The 27,885-nt window shown below is 45.3% G+C and overlaps 1 protein-coding gene across 2 annotated transcripts in view; it reads left to right on the forward strand.

Annotated features, from left to right (window-relative positions):
- The window catches only part of TPCN2 (two pore segment channel 2), a 73,349-nt gene that overhangs the window by 16,432 nt on the left and 29,032 nt on the right, over nucleotides 1–27,885 (forward strand). For both annotated transcript variants that reach the window (XM_074997443.1, XM_074997442.1), the window contains exons 6-13: nucleotides 3,188–3,294; nucleotides 5,011–5,083; nucleotides 9,413–9,512; nucleotides 9,934–9,999; nucleotides 12,931–12,995; nucleotides 18,386–18,483; nucleotides 18,896–18,977; nucleotides 26,262–26,348. In XM_074997443.1, the coding sequence (XP_074853544.1) occupies nucleotides 3,188–3,294; nucleotides 5,011–5,083; nucleotides 9,413–9,512; nucleotides 9,934–9,999; nucleotides 12,931–12,995; nucleotides 18,386–18,483; nucleotides 18,896–18,977; nucleotides 26,262–26,348 (678 nt within the window). The remainder of the gene's footprint in view (nucleotides 1–3,187; nucleotides 3,295–5,010; nucleotides 5,084–9,412; nucleotides 9,513–9,933; nucleotides 10,000–12,930; nucleotides 12,996–18,385; nucleotides 18,484–18,895; nucleotides 18,978–26,261; nucleotides 26,349–27,885) is intronic.

The following is a 27,885-nucleotide window of genomic DNA, read 5'->3' on the forward strand; positions in this document are numbered from 1 at the left end:
CTCCTTGCACAGGGCCTGGCTGCTCGTGGCCACCCCTCCCAGACCCTGTAGCAAGTGAGGTTTGGGTGCATCAACCAGGGCTGGAGTGGGTAGGCCGGGTCGCCCACGAGGCAGAGGGGCATGGTGACCTCCCCAGTGATGCGTTCCCACTGGGGCATGAATGTTCTGGCTTCCATCCTGTGGAACAGGGAGGAGTTCCACAGAATCCATGCATCATGTGCCTTGCCCAGCCAGCTGATGTAAATGTCCATGAACCTCCTGCGGGCATCCACCACCGCCTGGAGCACGACTGAGTGGTACCCCTTGCGGTTGACGTATCGGCCACCACTGTGGCCCGGGACCCTGATGGGGATATGCTTCCTGTCAATCGCCCTGAAGCACTGGGGAACCACAGCATGGTGAAACCCTCAACGAGTGCATCCAGGTTGCCGATGCACACCAGCCGCCGCACCAACATGTAGTCAATGGCCCTCAAGACCTGCAGGGGAATGGGAGTGGGCGTACTCATGGGTGTTTGCAGGGAGGTCCCTGCCCCCTTCCCCTTACACCTCCTCCCTCCCTACCAGGGGCCCCCCATGCTGGGGGACTGCTCCAGCAGTAGGCATGTGGTATCCCCCCCTGGGATAGGCCTGCCCATCCCCTGATCACGCCCCGCCCCCAGTCTGGCCCCTAGGGTCCTCCGAGCCCGCTGACCCCCCTCCCTACTCCCAGTGGTGCAGAGGCTTATCCCGATAGTGGATGTGCCCACCCCGAACTGCTGCCTGATGGACTGATAGCTGTCCGGGGTGGCCAGTTTCCAGATGGCAATGGTCATGTGCCTCTCTGGGGAGAAGGCTGACCTCATCCAGGTATCCTGGCATCGGAGCATGGGGGCAAGCCAGCTGCAGGTCTCCAGGAAGGTCTCCTCCTTCATCCGAAGGTTCTGCAGCCAGTGGTCGTTATCACACTCCCCTATGACGACCCTGTCCCTCCAGTCTGTGCTGGTGATGTGGGTCCAGACACACTGGATGGCCCGGGGGGCGGTGTGGCAGGGGCGGTGAGGTGTCAAGACCCACAGGCGTGGGTCTCTGTCATCACAGGAGGCCAAGGTGGGTGGCCAGGAGTGTAGCTAGCCTGTGAGTAAGGGCCAGGCTGCTGGCCTGCAGCTGCTGGGGGTCCATGCCTGCTGGTCATCCTGTGCTGGACAGGGACCTGGGTCTGCCTTGCTGTGTGCAGACGTGGCAGGCCTCAGCAGCTTGTGCAGGGAGGGGCTGTTTGGGTGTGGCCCTTTAAAGGGCCGTGTGGCCGGTGGTCCTGGAAGGAGTCCCTGGCAATGTGACCCCATCCATGCCATTTCCTGCCCTGTTCTCCCAGAAGAGTGCCAGTGCATGCGTGGACACGTTCTTCTGGAAGAAGGGGTGGCTCTTTTGGGCGCCTAGTTAGCATGTAGATGCACTCTTTCAGAAGATGGTCTTCTGGAAGATGTTTTCCAGAGGATCATCTTCTGGAAAAAGTGCCATGTGTAGAAATGGCCTCTGAGTTCTATAGCTGACTCATCAGACTTCATCTTCAATGGAAACCTGCTCAGCACTTTCCAAAGAAAAGCCTGGGAGCTTAAATTCATAACTCTGCTAGACACTAGAACTCAGAGTTTGACAAAGACAGCCTCTTCTCTCTGCCTTCTGACTGCAGGGGTGCTAATGAGACCATTGAAATATTTATTAACTATTTACGTGAGGCAATCTGTTCCACCTTTTTTTTTTAGCTATATGTTTCCCAGACTTGAAGAAGAGCTCTCTGTAAGCTTGAAATCTTGTGTCTCTTTCCAACAGGTGTTGGTCGAAGAGCAGATAATTACCTTATCTACCGTGCTTGCTAATATCTTGGGACCAATGATTTGTACTTTTCAGAAAAGTTTAAATAAATGATACTGAAAATAAAAAAGGCATTAGACCAAAACCCTGGCTGAGGAAATACCTTGTTTTGTTATTGTATCAAGTAGTCTCTATACTGGATAGTAACTGCTTCTGTAGCTAGCCGTTGTTAATACTAGTCTGTACATAGTTTGTGTATATTTTTACTGTTTCAGATGGGGTGCAATTTTTGTAGCAAAATAGTTAAATCTGCACAATAGTCTTTTATCGTATTATAATCTATTCTCCTTTTTTATGGCAACAAGCTATCCTAGGATAAACTCCTTTATGCCAGCACAACTGCATCCGAACTTGGGTGGTGTGGACTTGTACTAGTTCGTCTGTACGGGTATAATTTAAAATGGAATTTTTTTTTATATGTTGGAAAGCTGTTGAGGAAAGACCTATGCACCCTACTGTACAAAACCTGGATCCACCTGCCTGTAAACTAAACAAAGCCAAATGTATTTAAAATGCTACATTTACCTCCACCCTCATCCTTGTAGTGATCCTGATAATTTTTCAGCAGTCCCAAGAAATCCTTCACCAAAACCAGAGAAGTAAATACTTAATATTGCTAATGTAAAAAAAACTATAAGGGAGAGAGAAGCTGAATTAAAGGTGCACAACTTAAAAACTTTTGGACTGTGTTCACATATAAGAAAAGGTCAAATGACAAAACTGTTTTCTCTTTGAAGATCTCATGTAAAAAGTAAAGATATTTAAAAATACTTACATAAAGGCTTTTTAAATAAAACCCACTAGATTTCTATAAATTGCTTTCCTCTGTGTGCTTTAAAATTTGCCCTCTGTAGAATAAAGCTTTACAAAGGGATTGATGACTAATGGTTAGAATAAGAGACTGAGTCAAAAATCTTTTGGCATGCTCAGTCACTGATTCTCTCTGTGTTTGGGAGCAGGTTTTGTATTAGATGCTTTTGAATATTCCACCCTTAACCGTTGTGTGCCTCAGTTTACCTGACTGTAAAATGAAGGGAATGATGATTAGGTGCCCTGCAAAGTGATTGAAAACTAATTCATGAGTGTTTGTAAAGCTCATTTAGATCCTTACATACAAGGGGCTTTAGAAGTATGCAGTGTTCTAAACACCTTCAGTTATTGTCTGACTTTTGGACTGGGTTTATCTATTGCATAATAAAAATTCCTTTTTTTGAAGTGTCATGATTTCTGGGAACTTATATTTTTCTTAATTTTTTCTGACAAAAATTCCTCAAACAATTAGTAGTGTCTCCTTTGTAGGGTTTAATACTAAAAGAGCTGTTTTGTTTTCACAGGCTGTAAGAATAAGACGAATTCTCCGGCCTTTCTTTCTCCTTCAGAACTCCTCTATGATGAAAAAGACATTAAAATGCATTAACAGCACTCTGCCGGAAATGGCTAGGTAGGTACAAACCTGTACAGCCAGGAACCTGACCATGCCTTTTAGGTATTCTCATTGTTCTGGGAATGTGGAACAGACAGGTTGTGTGCTGATAGACCGTCTAGGTAAATGATTAGCCACTGAATGAAAGAAAGTCTTTTTGGGTTCAGGCTGTGGCCTACCTACGGGTGCAAAAATGAGCTATACAGGTATTACAATGTCTTCCTAGTAATAAGATGAACTGCTTTTGTTCTGTATAGTATCAGAGAGGTAGCTGTGTTAGTCTGTAGCTTTGAGAACAACAAGAAGTCCTGTGGCACCTTTATAGACTAACAGATATTTTGGAGCATAAGCTTTCATGGGAAAGACCCACTTCATCAGCTGCATGAGTGGGGTCAGTTTCTCATATTGAGTTCCTCACCTGAGGGCCTTGCACTATTGTAGTGAGTGTAGTCAGAGAGTAGTTATTAATGGTTCTCAGTCATGCTGGAAGGGCATAACAAGTGCGTTTTCACAGGGATCTGTTTGGGGACCAGTTCTGTTTCATATCTTCATCAACGATGGAGATATTGGCATAGATATTGGCACTTATTAAGTTCACAGATGATACCAAACTGGGAGGGGTTGTGACTGCTTTGGAGGATAGGGTCAGAATTCAAACTGGAGAAATGCTCTGAGGTAAACAGGATGAAGTTTAATAAGGACAAATGCAAAGTATTCCACTTAGGAAGGAACACCCAGCTTCATACATACAGAATGGGAAGCTGCTGTCTAGGAAGTATGATGACTGCGGAAAGGGATTTAAGGGTCCTTGTGGACCACAAGTTAAACATGAGTCAACAGCGTGATGCTGTTGCAAAAAGACAAATGTAACTCTGGGATGCATTAACAGGTATTCGGCCAGCTCCTCCCCCCAGCCAGTCATGTGGCTGGGGCTGTCAAAAAAAAGCACTGTGTATGTGTGTGCAGACATGTGCACACACACGCACACGGAGTGCTTTTTTTGTGCCAGTACTTGCTGGTACTGGGTACCAGCACCTCGTTAAACACAGCCATGGGATTGTCGGGGGGGGGACAGGTGTGTGGCAGGGAGCCTGTGGAGAGCTTGGTCCTCTTTTTTTTGGCAACAAAAAAAAAAGTGTGTGTGTGTGTGTGTGTGTGTGTGTGTGTGTGTGTGTGTGTGTGTGTGTGTGTGTGTGTGTGCGCGCGCGCGCACATATAAATAATATTGATCTTACAATCTAAGATACACAGTTTTTGGTAGGACTCCTAGTTTGGTAGATAATATCTAAAATGTTTTCACATGAACAGAGAAACCAATCAATGATCATGATGACATGATCAGCAAACCAATCAAACTCTGCCTCCCGATTTGTTTCTTGGTGATAATTACACACAAACACACACCAAGAGTATATATTTTTGCCAAAGTAGGCTATAAGACCTGATGTTACAGAAACAGTCCACATAATTAAATGACAAGAGATTGTGACCCTAATGCTGAAAGCATTTGGATGTGTGCTTAAGTCCCATTGACTTCAGTCCTGCAGTCGGTTTTAGTCAGTGATACGTGCTTACAGGTCCTAATTTGGGATGCTTTTCCAAATGAGGCCTGTATGATTTGTGTAATTATGTTGTTTAGCTTTTTTAAAGTTGATTTTGTTCAGGACAAGTCCTACTGCTTTTTAGCCAAAAAAAAAAAAAAAAAAAGTGAATATGTTTTTTTCTCTCTGATAGTGTTATACTGCTACTTGCTGTGCACCTGTGTCTCTTTACCATGTTTGGTATGCTGCTGTTTGCTCGAACACAGGTAACTAATAACTAATGTTTATGCTGTGATAAACCCCAAAGTTGTTTTGGCTGTTGCATATGTTGATTGTCTGACTAAGTCAGAAAATCCCATTCTCCAGCAACAGATAGGTTCCCTGGCCTTCTTTCTCAGACCTCTTGGGATGAATTTATAAACTCATACAGGATGATTGTTTTTAGAAACTGTGTAGATTTTGTAATTCAGTCTGTTGATTGCTGTACTGTATACGTAAGAGTGGATTGGAAGGTTGTTTCCAAACCAGTTCTACAATCTTTTCTTTCTCTGTCTCAAAATGCTGGGTGTCGAACCCTGAACTTTGTCTTTGTTTCTGAGCTGTGACTATATGAACTTCCTTACCCCAAGCATAACTTTTCCCACTGTTTCTTTCTGGGATGAATTTTTTTTTTCATCTCTTTTCATAGTTCTGCTCATAGCAATCCTAGCTGGCATGATGGTAAAAATGTCAGAAGCCTTATCTGTGCAAGAGCTTCCAATATTGTTATAGTTGAGAGAGCTGCGCTGATTTTTAGCACAGGTGATAATTTTAAAGTGGGAACAGAGAGGCTAGTCTAGTAAAAACCTAACGTCACACTATGTAAACAGGGCCTTGTACTCAGAGAGATCCATACCTTTCTTCGGATGGTATCTTGCTTGTGTCCTCAATAGCTATTTTTGTTTTTCAGTGTTCTCTCCTGATTCCAGGGGCTGTTCATTCTTATATTTGTGCTCTTAAAGCTCAGATCGTCTGAAATGCTTTCACATGAGCAGAGAAAAGTGTTCAGTAAATCCGCTCAAACTCTGCCTCCCAATTTGTTTGTTGGTGATAATACTTATATTAGAATTTATAATGCTCCAATCAGGTAGAGGAGCTCAGAGAGTGGTCTGAGGGCCAAATGAAGCCCCTGGAAGCTTGAAACAGTCGTTATCTTCCAATCCGTGTCTGTGGAGGCTAATTAACCTAAGAGTGACAGTTCATTTCCTCCGAACGATGCTGTAAGTGCGTTGTTCTTTGTATGGCTACCCTCAGGACTTGAGTGGTCCTGAACCAGGGATTTTGCCAGACCAGGGGAGGCTGATGGCCCCCACTCCCTGGCTGTTACTAGCTTCATGGCCCCTACTATCTAGCTGTGGCTGGTTTCCTGGCCAGTGGTGGTGGCCTTCTGGCCACAGTTTCCTGCCAACACTGTGGGGGGTCACTGCTGCCAGCTCCCTGGCCCACAGGCTTTAGGCTCCTTGGTTTTCTAGCTGTGGCTCCCCTCCCCCACCTCAGCCTCCAGCTCTCTGGACTTTCAGTTGCTGCTCCCTGCCACCGCTGCCAATGCTGGCTCTCCTGAACTATGTCTCTCTGGACATCCAGCTGCAGCTCTCCACTAAAGGGGCTTGCTCCCTGGCCCTCCCACAGTGGCTCCCTGGCTGAGGCTCCTGTGCCAGGACTCTCCTCTGGCACCTGTTCCCTAACGTTTGTGGTCCTGGCAGACCATGGGTGTTGTCAGACCAGAGAGTGCCAGATTTCAGAGGTTTAACTGATGTTTTGTATGAAAAAACAAAAACAAACAAACAAACAGAAAAACCAGCAGAACTGTAGCACTTTAAAAACTAACAAAATGATTTATTTGGTGATGAGCTTTCATGGGTCTGTCCCACGAAAGCTCATAGAATCATACAACAATAGAGCTGGAAGAGACCTAAAAAAGCCATCAAGTCCAGCTCCCTGCCCTAAGTAGGACCAAACCCATCAGATCAGCCCAGCCAGGGCTTTGTCGAGGTGAGACTTAAACACCTCTAGGGATGGAGACTCCACTACTTCCGTGGGTAGACCATTCCAATGCTTCACCACCCTCCTAGTGAAAAAGTTTTTCCTAATGTTCAACCTAGACCTTCCCAACCACAACTTGAGACCATTGGTCTGTGTTCTCCCATCTGTGACCATTGTGAACAGCCTCTCTCCAGCAAGTTGAAGGCTGTTATCAAGTCCCCCCTCAGTCTTCTCTTCTGCAGACTAAACTGTCCCAATTCCCTCAACCTTTCTTCATAAGTCATGCTCCAGCCCCCTAAGTGTTTTGGTTGCCCTCCACTGGACCCTCTCCAGTGTATCCACATCCTTCCTATAATTGGTGGCCCGGAACTGGACACAGTACTCCAGATGCGGCCTCACCAAAGCCGAATAAATCATTTTGTTAGTCTTTAAAGTGCTACATTTCTGTTGCTTTGTTTTGTTGGAGTACAGACTAGCACGGCTACCTCTTTGGTATTTTGTAGGTCGCGCTATTGTATTTCAAAATAAAAACTGTCTGTGATTTATCCTGCAGTTACAGGGACCAGGATTATGTTGATCAGGTGCTGGTTTTACTTAGCCAAAAACCAATTTCCGTGACTATATCCTGGAATTTTCAACTACTTGAAAATAGTTTCCTGAAGGTGTGGACGATGTTTCTATTTAAATTAGATGTGGCCTTTTAACTCGATGTCATGGCATACACAGGTGTCAAGCACTTCAGCCCCCCTATTCTTCATGTTTCATATTAGTAAAGCTATAAAATTACCTATTTAAGAGTAGTAACTACTTCAAGTGGTCAATGATTTCTTGTCCTGTGACCCCAATGGCTTGTTTTATTGCTTCTGTCATTGCAGAATTGTGTGTCTACATTATGCTGTGACTCTCTCTCTTGTGTTACTCCTTCATCTTCTCTAAAATAAGGGAAAATAAAGTAGGGAAGAGTCTCAATGTTTTCACACTTCCCAAGCCTTTAATAGTCTACACCGAAAATAAGCTTAAAAGTTGTCTTACTAATTATGCCTTGGGTAAATGTGCTCTTGAACTTCCCTGAGTTCATTTAGCAATGAAATGCCCTGTCTCTGGGTGAGGAAGTGCAAACAGGTCTATTTCTTGCTATTTAGCAGAAGAACTGGGAGATATCAGGGGGTGTCTGTGGAAGACTTATGGGGCTTCTTCCTGTATGATGACTGTTCAAACAAGGCCTGTGTGTGAGGATAGTTCTCAGGCTATGGTTGAGGGCCTTTTTAAAACGCAATTGTTACTAACATAGGTGGCTGTTCATTGTTGCTGGATTACCTGTGCATGAAAGGCTGAGTATCAGGTGTCCGTAACTTATGAGACCTGTTTGTTCCTCATATTGTAGACATGAGCTGTTTTAATTATATTGGCAAATTGCTCTACACCTTTGCCTGTCAAGTGCTAAGTTACTTGTTAATAATTTTGACCATACCCTGACAAAGGAGTCTAAGAACTGGAGTGTGGAAAAGCTGTTGTAACTTGGTTTGGAGCCATAATTATTTCCCGTCTGCACTGTAAAATAGAACTGTGTTCGTGTCTGCAGACTGTGTGATAATTAGCTTCCCCTCTAGGCTTGACTTTTGTGGTGTAGGTAGGGGTCTGTCTGCATTAAACTCTCTTTATGTTTGTGATTTTTATTGTACTCAGGCTCCCATTCTTTGCAACACACCAGGCTGCTCTCTTGTTGTAGGGGATGCACTTTTCATCTTTATGCCATTTTCAGAATTGCTTGAAATTGTTACACACCCTCTTTTTGTGGCATTATCTTCCCTTCCATGCCCGTAAACTTTAGCTTGGAGTGGCCAATCTTTTTGCATCAGGGGCCACGTGGCGATTTTTTACATGTTCCAGGGGCCAAACACAAAATAGCCCCAAAGTGCCCCCATCCACCCCTCCATCCCCAAGATTAACCTGCCTCAGACAATGAGCTCCAGCTGCTTCTCTACAACCGCCCCTTCCTCCACTTGCAGTGCTGGCAGCTCTCTGTCTTGCTGCTCCGAAATAATGGAACTAAACTGAGTTGGTTTAATGGCCGGAGCCACAGGTTACCGACCCCTGCCCCAGCCTGGCTGCACCCCAGGTCCCACAGTCACTTTGGCGGCTTGGTTAGATGGCGCTGCTGCTGCGGGAAAAGGTTTCATGGGCCAGATAAAAAGGCTTCCCATGGGCCACATGTTAGCCACTGTTGCTGTAGCCAGACCTACATCCTGCATTAACACTTCTACATCTTGCCATTTTTAACTGTACTGTCTTGATGTTTCTAATGATTGTTAATTAGGAAGATGTCTGCCTGAACTTGTTGGAACAGCACAACTGATTGATTGATTGTATTAGAACCTTGCATGTATGTGGCATGTATCCAGTACGCTACTCTCACAGTTCTTCCACCTTGCTTGGTGGACTTGGCTGTCTGCATTGTATCAAGCAGCGGAAAGGGTTCTTGAGTGAGTCTTAACTGTTTTTTCCTGACAAGGCAGAGGCTTGTTGATGCCCAGTGTTGCTTTGGTATTAACAACATGGATCTCTGTGCCTAGGATAAGAAGCAGGACAAGGAATGGGTGGGATATTTTCACAATTTGCCAGATTCACTGACTTCGTTGCTGGTGCTGTTAACGACTGCAAATAACCCAGATGGTGAGCAATCCATTCCAAAATCATTCTTCCTGCCTCTTGCCTGTTTACAGTATAAAATAATTGATGGAATGGAGTCCATTGCTCTCCTTAATTTACCTTCTGACCCCTTCCAACTGATCATAAATATTCTTACTAGTCTTCCATATCATGGTTCTTTCTGCAATTAGTGAGAAAACTGTGCATGGATTGCTCCAAATTTGTGTCCTTTTAAGTCTTTTTAAAGCCTTTAAAGATTTCTCCACCTTCTGTTCCTCACTGAAAAAATTGAAGTTGTCATAGTTTCATTGATTTAAGCTATGGTATTCAGCTAATCTGCCTCAAGGTTTCCTCTGGTACCGCATCAGGATTTTAAGTGCTAATTGCTTGTTTCTTTCAGCCTCAACATTCCTAATTCCCTTTTTGTTTTAAAACTTTTGTACAGTGATGATTCCTGCATATTCTAAAAATCGAGCCTACTCAATCTTCTTCATACTCTTCACTGTGTTGGGTAAGTCACCTGTTGTCTTTAGTAACATAGGGTTTGTACACACTGCTGCTTATGTCCATATAGTTGCTCAGGGATGCACATAAGCTCTCGGTGGGAGATGTTCTCCCACCTACATAGCTAGCGCCTGTTGGGGAAGTAGTTTTATTATGCTGACAGGAGAGCTGTCCTGCATTGGTGTAGAGCCTCTTCATCAGACATGGTACAGTGGCACAGCTGCAGCACTTTCAGTGTCAGACTAGCATGCTAAGGTACTTGCTAATCATTTTACCTCATCCTGACAGAGGAACTTTAGAAATGGAGTTTGGAAAAGCTGTTTTGCTTTTTATTTCAGGGATTTATAACCACAATATTCTTCTTGTATTATCGTAACAGAAACATAGCCGTGCTAGTCTATATACTATGAAAACAAAAAAGCAGTCCAGTAGCACTTTAAAGAGTAACAAAATAATTTATTAGGTGATGAGCTTTTGTGGGACAGACCCACTTCTTCAGATCATAGGCATACCAGAACAGACTCGATATTTAAGGCACAGAGAACCAAAAATAGTAATCAAAGTTGACAAATCAGAAAAATTATTATCAAGGCAAGAAAATCAGAGAGCAGAGTGGCATAAGGCAGGGGGGGAGTCAATAATTAAATAAAACAAAGTATGTGAAAGAGCCCCTATAATGAGCTAGAAAATTGTCATCCCCATTCAAACCATGTGTTAATGTGTTGAATTTGAATACAAAAGAGAGTTCAGCAGCCTTTCTTCCCAAATGGCTGTGAAAATTCCTTTCCAGTAAAACACAGACTTTCAGGTCAGTAACAGAATGGCCCACTCCATTAAAATGCTGGCTGACAGGTTTGTGAATCAGGAGTGTTTTAATGTCTGTTTAATGCCCATTAATTCTTTGTCTAAGAGAGTTTGAAGTCTGTCCAAGATACAAAGCATCTGGGCATTGTTGGCACATGATGGCATATATGATGTTAGTTGAGGAACATGATTCTGTGAATAACTTGGTTAGGTCCAATGATTGTATCTCCAGAACAGATATGGGGACAAAGTTGGCAATGGACTTTGTTGCAAGGAACAGTTCCAGGATTGGTATTCCTGTGGTATAGACTGGCTGTTGGTGAGAATCCTCATAAGGTTGGGAGGTTGTCTGTAGAAGAGAACATGCCTGTCACCTAGGGACTTCGAGTGTGGCATCCTGATTAAGGGTAGGTTGTAAGTCTTTAATAATGCGTTGGAGTCATTTGAGTTGGGGGCTGTAGGTAATGACCGGTGGGGTGCATCTACACTTGCATTCCTCTTTCGAAAGAGGCGTGCAAATGATGTATACATTTGCATATTTGGCACCTCATTTGCATATTCTAATTTGGAAAGAGCTTCTTTCGAAAGAAGAAAGCCAGTGTAGACGCTACTCTGTCGAAAGTAAACCCCATCTTCAGAAGAATCCTTCTTCCCATTAAATAAATTTGCATTTTTCAATTTACCTCATCTGCATACCGCTTTCGAAAGAGGAATGCAAGTGTAGATGCACCTGTGGTGTTCTGTTCTTGGCTTTTTTTGGGCCTATCTTGGAATAGCTGGTCTCTGGGTATTCGTCTGGCCCTGTTGATTTGGGTTTTTTTTTATTTCTTCTGGTGGGTAATTCAGGTTTATGAATATTTGGTAGGGATCTTGTAGTTTTCAGTCTCTGTCAGTAGGATCAGAGCAAATACGATTGTATCTAAGGGCTTGACTGTAAACAATGGATCTAGTTGTGTGTGCAGGATGGAAGCTAGAAGTGTGTAGGTAAGTACAGTGATCAGTAGGTTTTCAGTAGAGTGTGTTACTGATTATGCCATTCTTGATTTGTACTGTAGTGTCCAGGAAATGCATCTCTCACATGAAGTAGTCAACGCGTAAGTTGATGGTGGGGTGCAGATTGTTAAAATCTCTGTGGAATTCTTCCAGTGTCTCTATACCATGGGTCCAAATCATAAAGATGTCATTGAAGTATTGTAAGTAAAGGATGGGTAATAGGGGACGAGAGCTGAGGAATCATTGTTCCACGTCAGCCATGAATACATTAGCATATTGTAGGGTCATGCGGGTGCCCAGAGCAGTTCCACTAATCTGGAGGTATAAATTGTCCCCAAATCAGAAATAATTGTGCCTTAAACATCGAGTCTGTTCGGGTCTGGCTCTGATCTGAAGAAGTGGGTCTGTTGCACAAAAGCTCATCACCTAATAAATTATTTTGTTAATCTTTAAAATGCTACTGGACTGCTTCTTTGTCATCTTGCGTTATGCAATTGTATTTGATTCCCAGAAGTATTTTGCAGTTTAGTTTTCATGAAATATGATTACAGTAATTTTACTTGTTTTTAGATGCCCGTGGCCTGTTGATAATTCACTTTTGTAGAAATATATCTGCAAACTATTGGCTAAATACCTTAGCAGGGCTGTCAGGGAGGGCAAGAATCAGATATTTGTTGTGAGGAAACAGATTAAATTGGATTTTAGATTCACTTTCACACCTTTTATTATGCAAAATATGCAAATATAATTCTGAAATTTATTTTTAATCAAAGTCTTAAAACATAAAAAGTTCTCTTCAGGCAAAAATCTTTCATTAGCTTCTGCATTTACCATTACTTCTGCCCTGAAACTTGGCTTCCTGTTACAGTTCTCTCTATTATTTAAGGAATATATTTGAATGTGCAATTGAAATGTTAAATTTGATTTTGCTCTTGGTAGCTATTGTAAAAATATCGAAATGGCTTCTGTTTTATAAACTAGCAATATTCAAATCCTATAGACTCTTATTTCACCAAAATAATTTTGTGTTTAGGTCAAAGTTATTCATTGTTTGGCTTAGATTCAGGCAAACATGATACAATTCAAAGAAATTGAACTAAATGTCCAGTGGATCTCACTGTACGTGTTTCTTTTCTTAAAGGAAACTTGTTTCTGATGAACTTGCTGACTGCGATAATTTACAATCAGTTTCGTGGATATCTTCTGGTGAGCCATAAATTTACAGCTTCTCAAGGTAGCTCTGAATCTGAAATGCATGGGAGAGAAATTTGAATTAATTGGTATAGTCAAAGCAGCATAACTTCTTCAACTGGAGACATAGTTACAATATATAAATGCGTTTTATTAATATAGCTTCCTTTTGTAAGGCCATGTCTAGATTACAGTGATTTGTTAACAGATGCAGGTGGAGTGCACCGTCAGCTGCCTCAAGGCATGCTTCTGGTGCCCAATAAATAGGGAGTGTTGAACTACTATTTTACTGGAACAAGGAAAAATGTGTGCAAATGGAACTTTGTAATACAAAACTATTTACAACAAAGTGAAATGCAAACATCTTTAAACTGTTTATGTGGGGGAAGGGGGTTTGGGACGTGAGTTGGGGAGGGCATCAGAAATTGGATGGGGGGCTTGGTACACGGGTGAGGGGACATCAGTCCATGGAGGGAGTGGGGAGCTGTGAACCTGAGAAGGAGTGGGACCCTAAGCAGCATCAGCCTCAGGATCACCTCCTGCTGTGGGTTCAGGGCCCCCTTTGGGCCTGGGTTGGGGCCAGGAGCAGGGCGAGGTACAGAGCCCCTGAGGATGCAGCAGGGGCAGCGGTGGGGGTGGGGGTGGCGACGGCGACAGGGGTGGCTGGGCTGTAGGATGGCATCTGTGGGCAACTGGGCCATTATGTCCCACCAGACACTGATGTCAGCATCAAAGTGGGACATGAGTTGGTCCCAGGACTGTGACCGCCACTCCTGGTCGTCATGCACCTGCTGCTCCAGGAACTCGTCATCCTCCAGAGGGCCACATTGATCCCTCTGGAGGTCCTCCTATAGCCAGTGATGGCCTCTCCAGCTGTGGGCTCACCCTGGTGCTCTGGTGGGTCTGGCTCACCCTGGTGGTCATGCAACGCTGGCTCGGTCCAGTGCTGTGGTGGGGCTGGCTCACCCTGGTGGGGAAGTGGGGCTAGCCTGATCACCATAGTGCAGGTCCAGCTGTAGGGAAGACAAAGAGAAGAGACAGTGAGTCAGTCACGCAGCCCAGCCCCTGAGGAACTGCCTTCCACCAAGTGCAGCAACCAACACCCCCTGGGCCAAGGGATGGGAATGTCCCGGGAGGAAAGCCATGTGTGGTCTGCACAATGGGTCCTGCTGCATGGGGGCACAGTGGTGCCTCTGGGACCATGCTGACCAAAACCAACCCCCCCACACCAGCTTGATGGGTTACTGGCCAATGGGGGTGTCTGGTCAGAGAGGGGTCCTGCATGGGTGGCAGGTGAACCAGCCATGCCTGCATGCTGGGAGCTGCACTCTTTGGTGTGTCTGGGGTCAGGCCATACACCTTGTGGCTAGCCTGCTTCCAGCCTCCAGACCCTGGGGCTGATCTGGTCTCCTGTGAAGCTGGCAGCAGGCTGGCATGCCCTGGGTATGTCTGCTGTGTCTGGATGGCACACATCATGTTGCATGTGATTCCATGTGCCGGAACTGCAGCGCAAGGTCCCACCTGAGCTGGCCAGCCAACGCTTTCAGCAGGTGCTGTCTGCGCCCGCCTCCTGTGCCTTGGGGTGTATGACTCAGTGTTCTTACTGGAGGGACCCTTACCCAGCTCTGAGGGTGCCCTGGAGGTGGCCTAGCTGGTGAGGACCTACTCCAGCATGAACTGCTGCTGCTCGCCTCCAAGGCCATGTGTGCCTCCAGCTCAGGCAGTTGTTGGAATTGAGTGTTATTCCTCCTCTTCCTCTGGGGATTTTGGCTGCAGATGGGGGAGGGGGTCAGCATTGTGTCAATGGGACACGGTACTGAAGTGTGTATTCCCTCCGCCCCCCGCCCCGATGTAGTCCAGCTCTTGTAGAAGGGGCAGGTGGTGGGTCCTGCCCTGGAATGTCAGGCTGCATCTCGGGCCTGGGCATAGTGCTATCAAAATTCTTTAACATTTGTCTGGCCCTGCTCCATGCTGCAGGCAGGATGGCCCCGTTCCACGAGGGTAGTGGCCATCCGGGTGTAGGGTTATCACTGCAGTCAAGGAGGGTCTCTTTGTGGCCTCACAGGTGCAGGAGGGCTTGTACCTTGGGCCCGGTCCAGTAGGTGACCCAATGCTTCATACCCTGGGGTGGCTCTTGGGACCCTTCGGCTTTTCCCTCACGGTTCCTGGGAAGGGTCTCAGGGTGCCTGGCTCTCCATCATCTCTGACAAATCTAGTGCAAGGAGTGGCTGTGATGGTGTGGGGAACTGCGGCTTGTAGCCCTGCTGCTTCCATGTTCTCAGCTTCCTTCCGCAGGGTTTCCTGGGCTCCATGAAGCTTTAAGAGGAGCTGGCAGCAGGAACTATAGAGCTCTGATTGCTGTGGACAGGGTGTACCCTGTGGCACCTGTACAGTGCCCTGGAGGCCTTTTCTGTTGACACAAGGGCCCCCAGAACATCCAGACAGGTTTTCTGTCAACAGAGGCGTTACGCCTCATGAGGAGCAGGATAAGACTGTCATTGAAAGTGCTGCATTCTATCGATTTACTTACAACAGAATGCCTTTGGAAACCGCATGCTCCACAGATTTTGTCAACAAAACCCTCTAGTATAGACAGCCTAAGAGAAGAGGAATAAACTATAGTGTTCTTGCACTAGAGCTTGTACTGATCTAACATCTGTTTAAAAAAAACAAAACAAAACAAAAAACCCTACACTCCTAACCAAAATAGCTCTACCATGACAAAAACAATGTCTCAGTCCTAGCTGTATTACTGTTTGTAGTACCGAGCACAATAGGCTCCCTCTCTCAGTTGGGGCCTTTAAGTGCTATTTTACTAGATTTAAAATTAACACTAATTAAAAATATCACAATTATAAATTCCTCTTCCAGGGTGCTGCGTGTGAAATATTCAAGTCAGAAGTGGTGACTAGTCCTCACAACACAGTGTTTAATATTAGAGAAGGCAGGACAAAGAAACACACCTTGCTCATGGAGCAGAAGGAGATAGTGAGACTTGTAATGGTCCTTAGCTCCCAGGGGAGTTTGTTTCACTGGCTGGGACTGTTCACTGAGCATGCTCTGTCCCCTGCACAGATGAGCTTTTCCTTATGGCTGTTTCTACACGTGCCGCTTGTCCCAAAAGCAGCATGCTAATAAACAGCCGGGAAGATGCTAATAAGGCGCGGATGTAAATTTTCAGGAAGATGAGGCTTCCCGAGGGAGGGCTTCCTTCAGGGAGATCCCTGGGGGTCACACTTCTACATGGCTGTTTTGGAGTCTGGAAGAGCTTCTTCCAGACTCCGAATCATGTGACCATATGCTAATGAGGCACTAGAAATTTACATCTGCAACTCATTAGCATCTTCCCCACCATTTATTAGCCTGCTGCTTTCGGAACAAGTGGCAGCTGTAGAAACAGCCTGTGTGTCAGTGTTCTTCCCCCATGGAGGTGGAGCTTGTATCTCTTCTGAGAGTTACTTCAGAAATGAAAAGTTATGAAACAGTGGCCAGACAAAGAAATGTAAACATTGTAAAGGAGTGAATCCCACAGCACAGACATGGTAGTGTCCCTGATGTCTGAGTCTGACACATGGCACCCATGCTGGGTGCTTGACAGGCTGAGGGAGGACGATGGATAAGAATGAGTTGGTGAGACGAATTGGGAAAGGCTTTTCCTCAAACAGGATTGGACATCTGGTTTCACACTCGTGACCTTTCCAGGTGAATTACTTTAACAGTAGGTGAGGATGCCTGATTTGCAGAGTAGCCGATTTTGGGACCATTCAAGATCGGTGACGTGGCAGAGATAAGTTCTTACTTTACCTTAAAACTGCTGCCATCACCTTCTTGAGCATAGATCTTGGAAGACTGGTGTTTCTGTGCCTCTGAGTTAACCTGGGTCCTTTCTTTAGGTGCCATAGAAGAGCTTATCCTGGGAGCGATTTATTGCAATTTGATGTATAGTGCACTTTTAGGGGGAAAGAGACTGCTGATGCTAGTCCATGAATTAAAAATACACCAAGTGTGCAGTGTGGTGTTGAAGAGTAGGAAGAATTAGCAAGAAGACACAGACTGGTAGTGGTTGGAATCTCCTGCAGCTTTCACTCTGCTTCCCCTTTCCCCACCCACCCCCTTAGTTATTTTTCTGTAGAACCAGGAGGGGTTCCTGCCGTTTACCCATGTAGAGTGGTTGCATGGGCCTTTGTGTTGCCCTTGCTTCCTTGCCATTCCTGCCTCAGGTAATGATCTTTCCTCCCAGAGGGCACAGTCCTGCCATTTAGACATACAGCTCTGCCAAATTCATCCTGGAGCTTGAAAGTGCCAGGACATTTGATTCTTTTGCTGTGCCCCTTCATGGAGTGCAGCCTACTCCCTGCAGTACCCAACTCATTTTAGGGACCTCTGCAGAGGGGATGTTGCTCCCAGACTCCCACACCCCTTTGTAGACCATGCACACTATTCTGGGAGCAGTTTTGGGCTGTCCTTGGGGCAAAGGGTCTGTGAATATGACAGACACACGCAACGTGCACATTCTGCTCCTGTTCACCACACCCCACCTGTTGCAGTTAGGCCTACAGAAAGGTAGCGGGGAGATGCACACACTGACCGGGATATAGAAATAGGACAAAAATGGCTGGGGGTCTGTTTTTTGGTAGGATCTTAAACAACCCTGCTCTTCTACGTGAATGCTGGTGCACATTGATGCTTTTGGTTGTCTACCACCACTCACACTTTGGAGTATGTTCCCAAAAGTGTGCCCCATCAGTGGAAGTCTGGGTTAGAAAACCAGTCCTGGATATGTATGTGAACTCAGATGGTCCCCCATTTTCTCTCCCTTTTATTCCCCGATCCCAAGAAAATGTGTGTAGGAAATCTCTAAAATGAACCATGATTCTTGGGGTGCCAGTAGGCCAGTGTGTTCTCTGGCCAGGAGTGTTGGTTTTGTTAGGAGATTGGGTTGCACTAGTAAGACTCGTATGTCTCTGTGCTCTCTCCCAGAAATATGTCTTCTCCTGGGTTTCACTGATCTCAGCCTTCACAACTTTTTAAAGTTACTCTTTAAACTGCAGAACAAATATATATGACTGGATTCTGTTGATGGACTGCTGGTGGCTAGGGGTGGGGAAGTTTGCAGAGGGGAAGTGAAGGGTTATGTGACCTTTCTGTAAACCAGCCTTAAGTGAACTTAAGTGGCCCTTTCTGCAGGTTACAGTTTGCTTTGTGAATAACAAATAGTCCTGTGGCACCTCAGAGACTAACACATTTATTAGGTCACGAGTTTTCCTGGGAAAAGCCCACTTCTTCAGATGAAAACTAGTCTGAGGGAAGGGCCGTGCTTCAGGGCACTTGTCACTTCAGCTGAGTGAGTTGCTTCTGTAATAGCTACTGAAAGGTAACTTCTCTGTGTTGTTTTCACTGTATAGAAATCGGTTCAGTCCTCGCTCTTGAGGAGACGTTTAGGAATCCGGGCTGCATTCGAAGTGCTGTGCTCCATGACAGAGAGTCCTGTCAACACGCAAGAGTAAGTGAAGGAAGACAGCAATATTTTTCCTCCAGTTGCATATGTTACTCCTGGAGGTTCCGTTTTAGGTGGTAAGTCAGCGTATCATTCATCTGTGAATTTAATGAGCTCTTGTTTTTCTGCCTGCCTTCTCTCCTGAGCCCTGCTTACAACAGCCAAAGCTATATAATTTAAACACAGTTCTGAGGCTCTCATTTTTATCTGTCTTGTAAATCGAGGTGGGGGAGGATGGAGGCTGATTCTTTTTTTACACCTGATCTTTCATGTCTGTTGTAATTGCTATAAAAATAAGTATATGGCTGGAGTTATGATCAGCAGCTTGGTGCCTTCATGAGAGATGGGAGAAACAGATGTTTCAATATAGCTGTTATAGTTAGCTGTCTCCTTTTTAAAATTGTTTCTTTTTAAACAGATTGTGTGTCCGTTCTAATACCTTACTACAAGTACTTCAGAAAGTTGAAATGGATTCTTGCTGCAAGCAAGCTATCTTGAGGGTAGGAGTCTGATTTTGTTTGATTATGTTCATGTTAGTTCATGGTAAAGGTTCTGGCCCGATAGCCTGGGGGACTGAGATCGTCTGTTGAACTCTAGAGCAGGTCTGAGAGTAGTCACGTCAGCAAAACTTCCCACCTTGCCAACACAGGAATGCCCCCTGAAAGGGCAGGCTGCAAGTCTATATATTTCTTGGCCTTCTTGTTCTGAATGGTGTTGTGTTTGCGATGGGTCTTGAAACACCTGTCTCATTTGGCTTATGGCTTAATGGGCAGCTGCCTGATAAAATCAACTTTTGGTCACTCCTGGCAAACTCTGGGTTTGAACTAGTGAACAAAAGTATAAGGCTTCATTTCACATTGTAATTTCCACCCCCCTCGCCCCCCAGAACTATTCAGCCTATTTTTGGTATGGTTCTGTTTTGTTTTCATTTAGACATTTTTTATTGCTAAATTTTTAAAACCCTGTCTCACAGTATAATTTTTTAGGATTTTATAATAAGAAAAGGGCAGCGATATAAAAATGGGCACTACACCAGTTTAGCAAACAATTCTCGGTGTTGTGTGGCTCTCAAATCTTCTCTGAAGCCATTGCCCAGATGCTAGGGTTACACACTCTTTGGATTAGTGGGGTGGGGGGAAGGAGTTAGTGTTGTCTCTCCCACGTGAAGGCACACAAAGAGCAAAGGTCAGTGAAAGATACTCATGGGTGGTTTCTCTGTCCCAGTGTTACCTGCACGTTTGAGTGCCTCAAAATACATTTTAGCTCTAGGAGGAGAGCAAATTTAGGTGTGCCAGAACGTTATTTTCTTCTGGCATTTGAAATGCCCATGTCAAAGGAAAACGAGGATGAAATTGTGGCCCTTCCCATACTTAGCATGCCCACACTTATTGTGTGATGTAGAGTCTACTCAAGTTTTTCTATGAGAATTCCAGTGTAATCCAGGGTGAACTTGGAGATCTCGAGTTTTATGGCTTAGACCTTCCCTGTTAAAATTTAACCAAACTTTGAGATGTCAGGATCAGACCTGGGGCTTTCCCTTATAGCTCCCTGCTAAGCTGACATGCCTTTTGTCACAGCAAGACCTCTCTTGAGGAAAAACAGGTAGTGCAAACTGTCACTTTGAAATTAATATGTTTCCTGTGAATACACAGGTAAACTAGCTTCAATAATTCAATTAAGATAATAAGCTGATACACTGTCATAGCATTGATAACTGACATCATAGCATTGGTAATTAAGTCCAAGACAATGTAGATTCATGCAGTAGAGTAGGACGTCAGAGGTATGAGCACCAGATTTATGAACCATTTTTCAACCACACACATCATTTGGAACTGGCAGGACCAATCAGACAGCAGTAGAGACAAAAAAAGAAAATTAAATAAGGGGGAAATTTTAAAAAAAATTGACAAGGTAAGGAGACAGGTTTTCTATTTGTTTAATTTAAATTAGGATGGTTAAAAGCAGCATTTTTCTATGGCTTAGTAATGTTTCGAAGATATTAAGTTAATGTTCAGTTGCAAACTATTGAAAGAATGATGATAACAATTTGCTTAGAGTTACGAACATTTCAGATTCGTGAACAGTCTCCATGCCCAAGCTGTTGGCATTTCTACTGTATCTTATAACTTTGATTTTATGGTTAACTGAACCATTCTTGTGCACATATAAAGCCTTCTATATCTTAATTGCTTCTACAAGCTAAGTAAGCACAGGCAAATACACTTAGCAGCTATCCTTGATTTCTACTGCTACAAATAAATAGGTTAATGATTGTTGGTGTGCATCTCTTTGAAATTCATGTACAAATAGACTGAATGTCCATCATGATGATGTGGGTTGTGCCAAGTTGGCTTTTCTGTCAGTGTCACAGCCTTTTTCTGGGGACGCTGTCTAGCAGCTGATATTTTGTATGACAGCTGAGGAAAGTATGTTGTAGAGGAAACACTGCATAAAGAAAAATTAAAGACTCAAGAAGCAGGTTAAGTTAATGAGCACCAGGTGCCTCATGGCACAAACACGGTTGAAATGACACTTGTAAAAAAAAAAAAAAAAAAAGTGTGTGTGTGTGTGTGTCAGTTCTAGTCTCAGGGTACATCTATACTACAAAATAATTTTGACTTCTAATCTATTTGATTTCTTAACCTTGATATTATTAATTCGAATTTAAGTGTCCATAAACCTTCTGGAAATTTGACCCTCTGTTTCTCCATGTCAAGTTTCCATGTCCCCATTGCCGTATCCAAACTCGACTGCATGAGCAATACGTTGTGGGTACCTATCCCACAGTGCCTTAGCCCTGGTTGCTTGTGGGTGTTTGATGTTACTATCCCAGAATGCAAAATGCTGTCGCAGAATGCAGAGCACCCAGTTACATGCGAAAATGAACGGGAGACTGTGCTAGTGCAGTCATGGACCCTCAGATGCTTCAGGTCATTGCACACATCGTTACTGCAGTTTCACTGACCGTGGTGCCATTCTTGTGTCAACTACAAAGTGAGATGGGGGTTGATGACGATGATGAAGGTTTTGAAGAGGAAATCTTTCCACTCCAGTCCAAGAACTCACAACTGCTGGCTGCCCTGAATACATTGCTGACAGTGGAGCAGCAGTTTTGGACTCGTGAAACCAGCACACACTGGTGGGACCCCATTATTTGGAGTCCTGGGTTGAGGAGCAGTGGCTGCAGAACTTTCACATGTGCAAATCCAGGGCTTAACAGTTCAGAAGAGAGTGCTCAACAGTTAGCAGTCAGTGGTAAATCAATTACGGGTGGGCAGATCTATAGTGGGGGCCATGGTGATGCAGGTAGCCATCAATCTGTTGGCGTCTCTTCAGGAAGACTGTGACCCTGGGAGATGTACAGGCAATAGTGGATGGCTTAGCTTTCATGGGATTTCCTAACTGTGGTGGAGCAATAGATGGCACGCGTGTCCCCATCATGGCCCCGGCCAACCTGGCCTCTGAGTATATAAACCAAAAGGGGTACTCTCCATAGCATTGCAGGCATTGGTAGATCACAAAGGTCATTTCAGTGACATCAATGTGGGATGATCAGGGAAGGTTCACAATGTGCACATCTTCAGAAATTCTGGGCTGTACAGAAAGCTCATGGATGGGACTTTTTTCCTAGACTGGAAAATCAAGATTGGTGACATGCAGATGTCTCCTGTAATATTGGGCAATGCTGCTTACCCTCTGCTCCCTGCCTTATGAAACCCTACACAGGAACCCTGGACCACAGCAAAGAAAACTTCAGCCAAAGACTCAGCAAGTGCAGAATGGTGATTGAATTCACCTTTGGCTGTTTAAAAGTGAGGTTCAGATGCTTATTGACCCGTTTGGACCTTTCTGAAACTAATGCCCCCACTGTGTTTACTGAGTATGTTATTTTGCATAATATTTTTGAATGCAGGTGGGAGAATTTCCTGAATGCCTAGAATATCAAGGCTGAGGCCATAGACAGGGCTTACACGGTCATTCACCAATAACCATGCAGAGGCAGCAGCAATCAGGGACGCTTTGAAAAAAATAGCTTCATGAATGATCTGCTATGCCTATGATGGCAAAATATTTCTCTGCTGTAATAACAACCAGCATCAACTCAGGAAACTCATTAGTGTTCCCCACCAAATTCAAACCCATAAATTAGACCGTGTCTTACACAGACGCTTTTACTTGGAGGTAGGTGGTTAAGTTGCAGGCAGAAGAATGGATGTGGGGGGAGGGTTATTTTCCTTAAAAAAGGGCACCTGTGCTATTGGCCCTCCCCACCCCCACCCAGGTGCTTTTGCGGGGAGTCCTCTGTGGACCTTGGCATAGCAGCAGGCAGCTGGGTGGTCAGCCATCTCAACACCCCCGCCCCCCCATCCCGAGTGCCTTTGCTGCGAATTCTCTAGGGACCTTGGTGCAGCAGTGGGCAGCTGTGCTATCAGCCATCCCCACCTCCACCCTGTTCCCAGCAGTGATTTGTGCACTCTACCACTTGTGCATGCCAAAAAATCACACTGAACTCAAAAGAATAAGTTATTTTGAGTGGAAGAGAAGTTTAAGCAGCAGGGAAAAGAAGCATGGTGGTCAAGGTTGGTGGAAGAGACTTTTGTAGTGGCCCTTGGGGCTGGAGCAGCGGACTGTTCTTTCCCTCCTTCCCTGCATTCAGGTATTGCAACAATTGGGGTGGGTGTCCTGTCTTCAGGGGGCTCCCAGCTGCTGAATTGGAAGCCCTTCTGCAGCTTTAGCATGGAGCCCAGGACTTCTGTTTGGCTGCTCAATGCTGTTACGAGCTTCACTGCATTTTCTGTCTGCTTTGCCACTTGCTCTCTCTGGAAGCCAAGCATACTGGGACGCCACTGCTGTACTGGGACGCCACTGTGCTGTCCCCATTTTCATGTCACTGGTTTCTGCTTCAGACCACTCCGTGGGGTGCAGGATCAGATCCTGCTTGCACCTTTTGCACTTCTCAGCCTGTGTCACACACTGGGCATGACAGCTGGAAAGTGAAGGTCACAACTGAGATACAGTGCACACTAATCCTTTACCAATGAAATGAATGGTTCTCTGCCTTTACTATCAGGGAAAGTTTCTTTTTGCAAGGCCACTTGAGTCTGATTAAGGATGGGATTCAAGGCGTGTGTTGCACAAGCCATCATTTACCACCATTTTCCAGAACATTTTATTGTGGATGTGGTAAGTTATTGTCCGCTTTACAGGGGTTGTTGGGCTGCAAAGAAGGGTAAGCCGTCCGTTGTCCTGGAGCAGGGGAAAAACCTTTTTTTGCCTGTTCTTGGAGCAATCCTCCACAAGTAACAAGGACCAGAGAACCTGGCAGCTGTGTGGGGAGGGGGAAGGGTGGGGAATGGTTCTATTCCAGCCTCAAGATGGCTAGGTGTGGAGGGAGCCCTGTAAATAGTGGGAAAAAAAATGCTGGTGGGGGGCGTTTTTTCCACCCGTCTGCCGTGATGGGGTAACCAAGTCTCTTGGCAGTCACCAAAAAGGCCACGTGCAGGAGGGCAAACCCACCTGTGCTACACATCATGGTTTGTAATAGCAGAGTCTGCAGATCCTGGCAGTCGCATGGCAAGGGGGAAGGGTGGGGAAGTGTTCGATTCCAGCTGCATGGATGTCTGGGTGTGGAGGGATCCCTGTAAATTGGAAAAGAAAAAAGGTGGGGGGAGTGGGAGGAGATAAGGCCCAGAGAGCCTGCCCCCCACACAGAGGTGGGGAGATGGAGTTCACGCCGGTCATGCAGTGTGGCAGTGCGCTCCAGGGAAATGTAAAAGGTGAGGCAGCATTGCAAAAAAAATCCAACCCAAATTCCCGTGCTTCCTCAGGTTACCAAAGAAGACGTCACCATGTTAAAACTAACAGATATTGACAAAGAAGAAGTGCTTAACCTGTGTGACCACAAGTCTGGAAAATTTGCCAAAATGCTGTGTGGTGCCATGACACCTGGTCGCTGTCTTGTTCCGTGGTGAGGCAAGGTGTGCTGCCATGGAAGCCGCAATATGTCAGGCTTGCCCAAAAACCTGGTGCAAAAAATACAGGAGTGCCTGGATGAGGCATTCAGGACGATCTCCAAAAAAGTGCTCCACCCCAAGATATATTAACACGCTGTTCTGAGGGACACAGATTCATAGATAACCTGTGCCCATGCCCATGCCTGTGCCTATACCCACCCGTAACCTGCTTCTAGCATTCAGAAAAAAATACTCACCAGAATAGCTTGGTCCTGGGGGGCTTGGGGACAGGCATAGAGGGGACCTGCCTAGTTGAGAACCAGTTCCAGTTCTAAGGCAAGGAGATCCGGGCTGTCAGGAAGAACTTCCTCAGGCCCCACCTGGTTGCCATCACCCTCCTCTCCATTGGCTTCATCCTCCTGGGTCCTCCAGCACCTCTTTGGTCACCCCGAACTCCAGACCAGGTCCTCCACAACTGTCATAATGAAGACTTGGCAGCATGGTGGGGTTCCCCACGCCCCCAAGAAGTATGTGCAGATGTTCAGAATAGTGGCGGGTCTGTGGAGATGACCCAGAATGCCGGTTGTCTTCCTGGACTCTGATAGGCCTGCTGGAGTTCTCACCTTCACCTGGCATTGCGTAAAGTCCCGGGAGTAACCTCTGGTGGTCATCAACTGTGAGATCCTGTCATGTATGTTCTCATTCCTCTTGGGCACCCGACGTCTGCTCACCACTGATTCATCTCCCCAAGCCGCAAGGAATCCAGAATCTCTTGATGGGTCCACGCTGGAGCTCTCTTGCGAGCCTGAGAGCTACTAGGCAGATTACTACCCTGAGTGCTCATGACTGAGGGAGATGGCTATGATTGTGATGGCTACCAATGCTGTGCAATGCAATGGGTGAAAGAGATTTTTCATTATGGATGCCCTTTATATTTCAAGGACTGGGTGCTGATAAATTCAAGTTCAAATTCATGGGCTTCCTGTGACTGCCTTCCTGTGCACCTGGACAGCAGCGGCCATACCTGGCAGCTAATAAATTTGATTTTGAGATATGGCACTTCCGCGCTGGCCTTTATTTGAAATTTTAAATTTGAACTTGACACTACACCCAGCCGGTACAACGATATTATGTCGATATGTGTTCTCCCTGATTCAAACTAGTGGTATTTACAGAGACGACAGAGCAGGATGTGTTGGGGGAGAGAGAAGATAAGCATCTAACTGTAAATATTTTCAGAGGGGTAACAATGTTAATGTTTAGCTTCACAAATAACAAGCAGTCTTGTGGCACCTTTAGAGACTAACAAATTTATTAAGTCGGGAGCTTTTCTGAGTAAAACCCACTTCTGAAGCCACATCATTCCAATAGGAAGTCAGCGTCCCAGACAATCAGAATATTGTTAAGTGGCTAATTCTAGGCACCTTTGTTCAGACAACTTAGAATCTAAGGCACTCATTCTCAACTTGTCTGCCCCTGTGAGCTGCATATATAGCTTTGTGTGTTATATGGTTATCCACATTAGCACTTCTACCAGTATAACTTATGTTGCTCAAGGAGTGGAATATTCATGCCCTTGAGTGATGTAAGTTTTGCTGCCATAAAGCCTAAAGGAGAAAGAAAGGATCAAAGAAGTGACTTGCCTGAGGTCATGCAGCAGATCAGTGTCCAAGTACAGACTAGAACCAGGATCTCCTGAGTGCTGATACAGCATCTTGTCTATTGGATCCTGCTTCCTTCCTGAGTACTGACAGAAATTCAAGAATCTGCTGTTTCTACAAATATATTAAATGTAGATGTTGATTTGTGTTTCTCTTTCATGTAAAGACACTTAAGTCATGTCCTAATGGCATCCTGTCAGCTGCCTTGTTTCAGAAACTCTTTGATGAACTCGACAAAGATCCCGTTAAGCAGGTATGATCATGACAATTATTTAAATAGCACTTTCCTATTAGAACTTCTAGGCTGTTCAGTAACTAGCAGGCTTTGGCTGTGAAGAGATGACATTGAGCAGACTGTAGCATGGTGAAGGTAACTGATTACGTGGTGTGTTCATAGTATTATTCATAAATGGTTTTTCTTTTGACAAGTGCCATTGCTTTTCATTGTGATGTACATTTTGGAAGACTTGAGCCCTTTAAACATTAAATGCATCTAAAAAAAGAAGTATTCAAACAAAAGCAAAACAAAAATATTTGTAATGCTTCTTATCTTGGGAATTCTTAAGCGATTTAACTAAGCAAAATGTGTGTATGTTTTCCTTTATTATAAGATATGATTAGTAATAAGCAAGTGAAGGACTGGTTGGAAGGAGACTTTGCATTTCCCCAAAAGTTCTTTTCTCAGTTAGCTATTCTCTCTTGTAAGTGCTGGAAACTCAAAGTTTACTTACAGTAATTTACATCGAAAGGACTGCACTGTGCTAGAAAAATTAGTCCATTTCACATTTCTAAAAAATTTGTCAATAGCATCACATCAAACAAAATTTATTCTTCTTCTAGTGGTCCCCGTGGGTGCTCCACAATAGGTGTCGGGCTCGCCTGGCGCCGCAGATCGGAATTCTTCTAGCAGTTTCTATTGGATCGCGCATGCACCGACGCGTGCCGCTCCCTTGTGCGCCCCCGGCCATATGCGCGATCCGGTCCCCACCAGTTCCTTCTCAACCACCATCGGCTGCAGACGGAATCCGCTCAGGCTAAAGCCAGAGTCAGATAAGATAGTTGTTTTTATGTGTAGTTTGTTTGTCTTGTCACTGTTTTTAAAAAAAAAAAAAAAAAAAAAGGAGAGAGGGAGAAAGAGAATATCAGCTACCAGAAAGAAGAGGAACAAAGGAGAGAGGGGCGGACAAGAAGGCTAGTTAAGCCGTCCACTGCCCCGCAGGCTGGTGATTGTTATTTGGGGTAAAAAAGCACTGATTACGGGCTAAGTACCCTATTAACAGTAAAGACTCACTGCGATGGCCTCCTCGGGGTTTGAGAAGTGTGAGTCATGCCACGAAGCTATGCTGGCCTCTGATGGGCGTAGTGAATGCATTCGCTGCCTGGGGGAATCACATGTTACCCAGAAGTGTTCTCACTGTGCTAAGCTTACAGCCAGGGCCAGGAAAGACAGAGAGATGAGGCTCAAAATGCTCTTGTTTGATAAGGCTCTCCAGCCAGAACTGCCAGAGAAGCCTCACGCAGAAGGGTCCTCTGGGTTGCATAAGAGGAAGGCAGCCTCTTTGACCCCCTTGGTGCAGAAGAAGAGGAAACTCTCCCCAGCTTGATCCTTGCCGGCAGGCCCAGCGGGCAGGACGAGCGGAACGCAGAGTCCCCAGCTGCGAGCTCATGAAAGCGGCAGCGCAGCAGTGCACGTGGGAGAGGCTGAGCCTCCGATTACACAACAGGCAGCACGGAAGGCGCCGTGAGCGCCAGCGCGGCAAGCGCCGGAATCGGCGGCGCCGACGCAAGCG

Source organism: Carettochelys insculpta, chromosome 6 (genome assembly GCF_033958435.1).
Source record: "Carettochelys insculpta isolate YL-2023 chromosome 6, ASM3395843v1, whole genome shotgun sequence".
Classification (NCBI taxonomy): Eukaryota; Metazoa; Chordata; order Testudines; family Carettochelyidae; genus Carettochelys; species Carettochelys insculpta.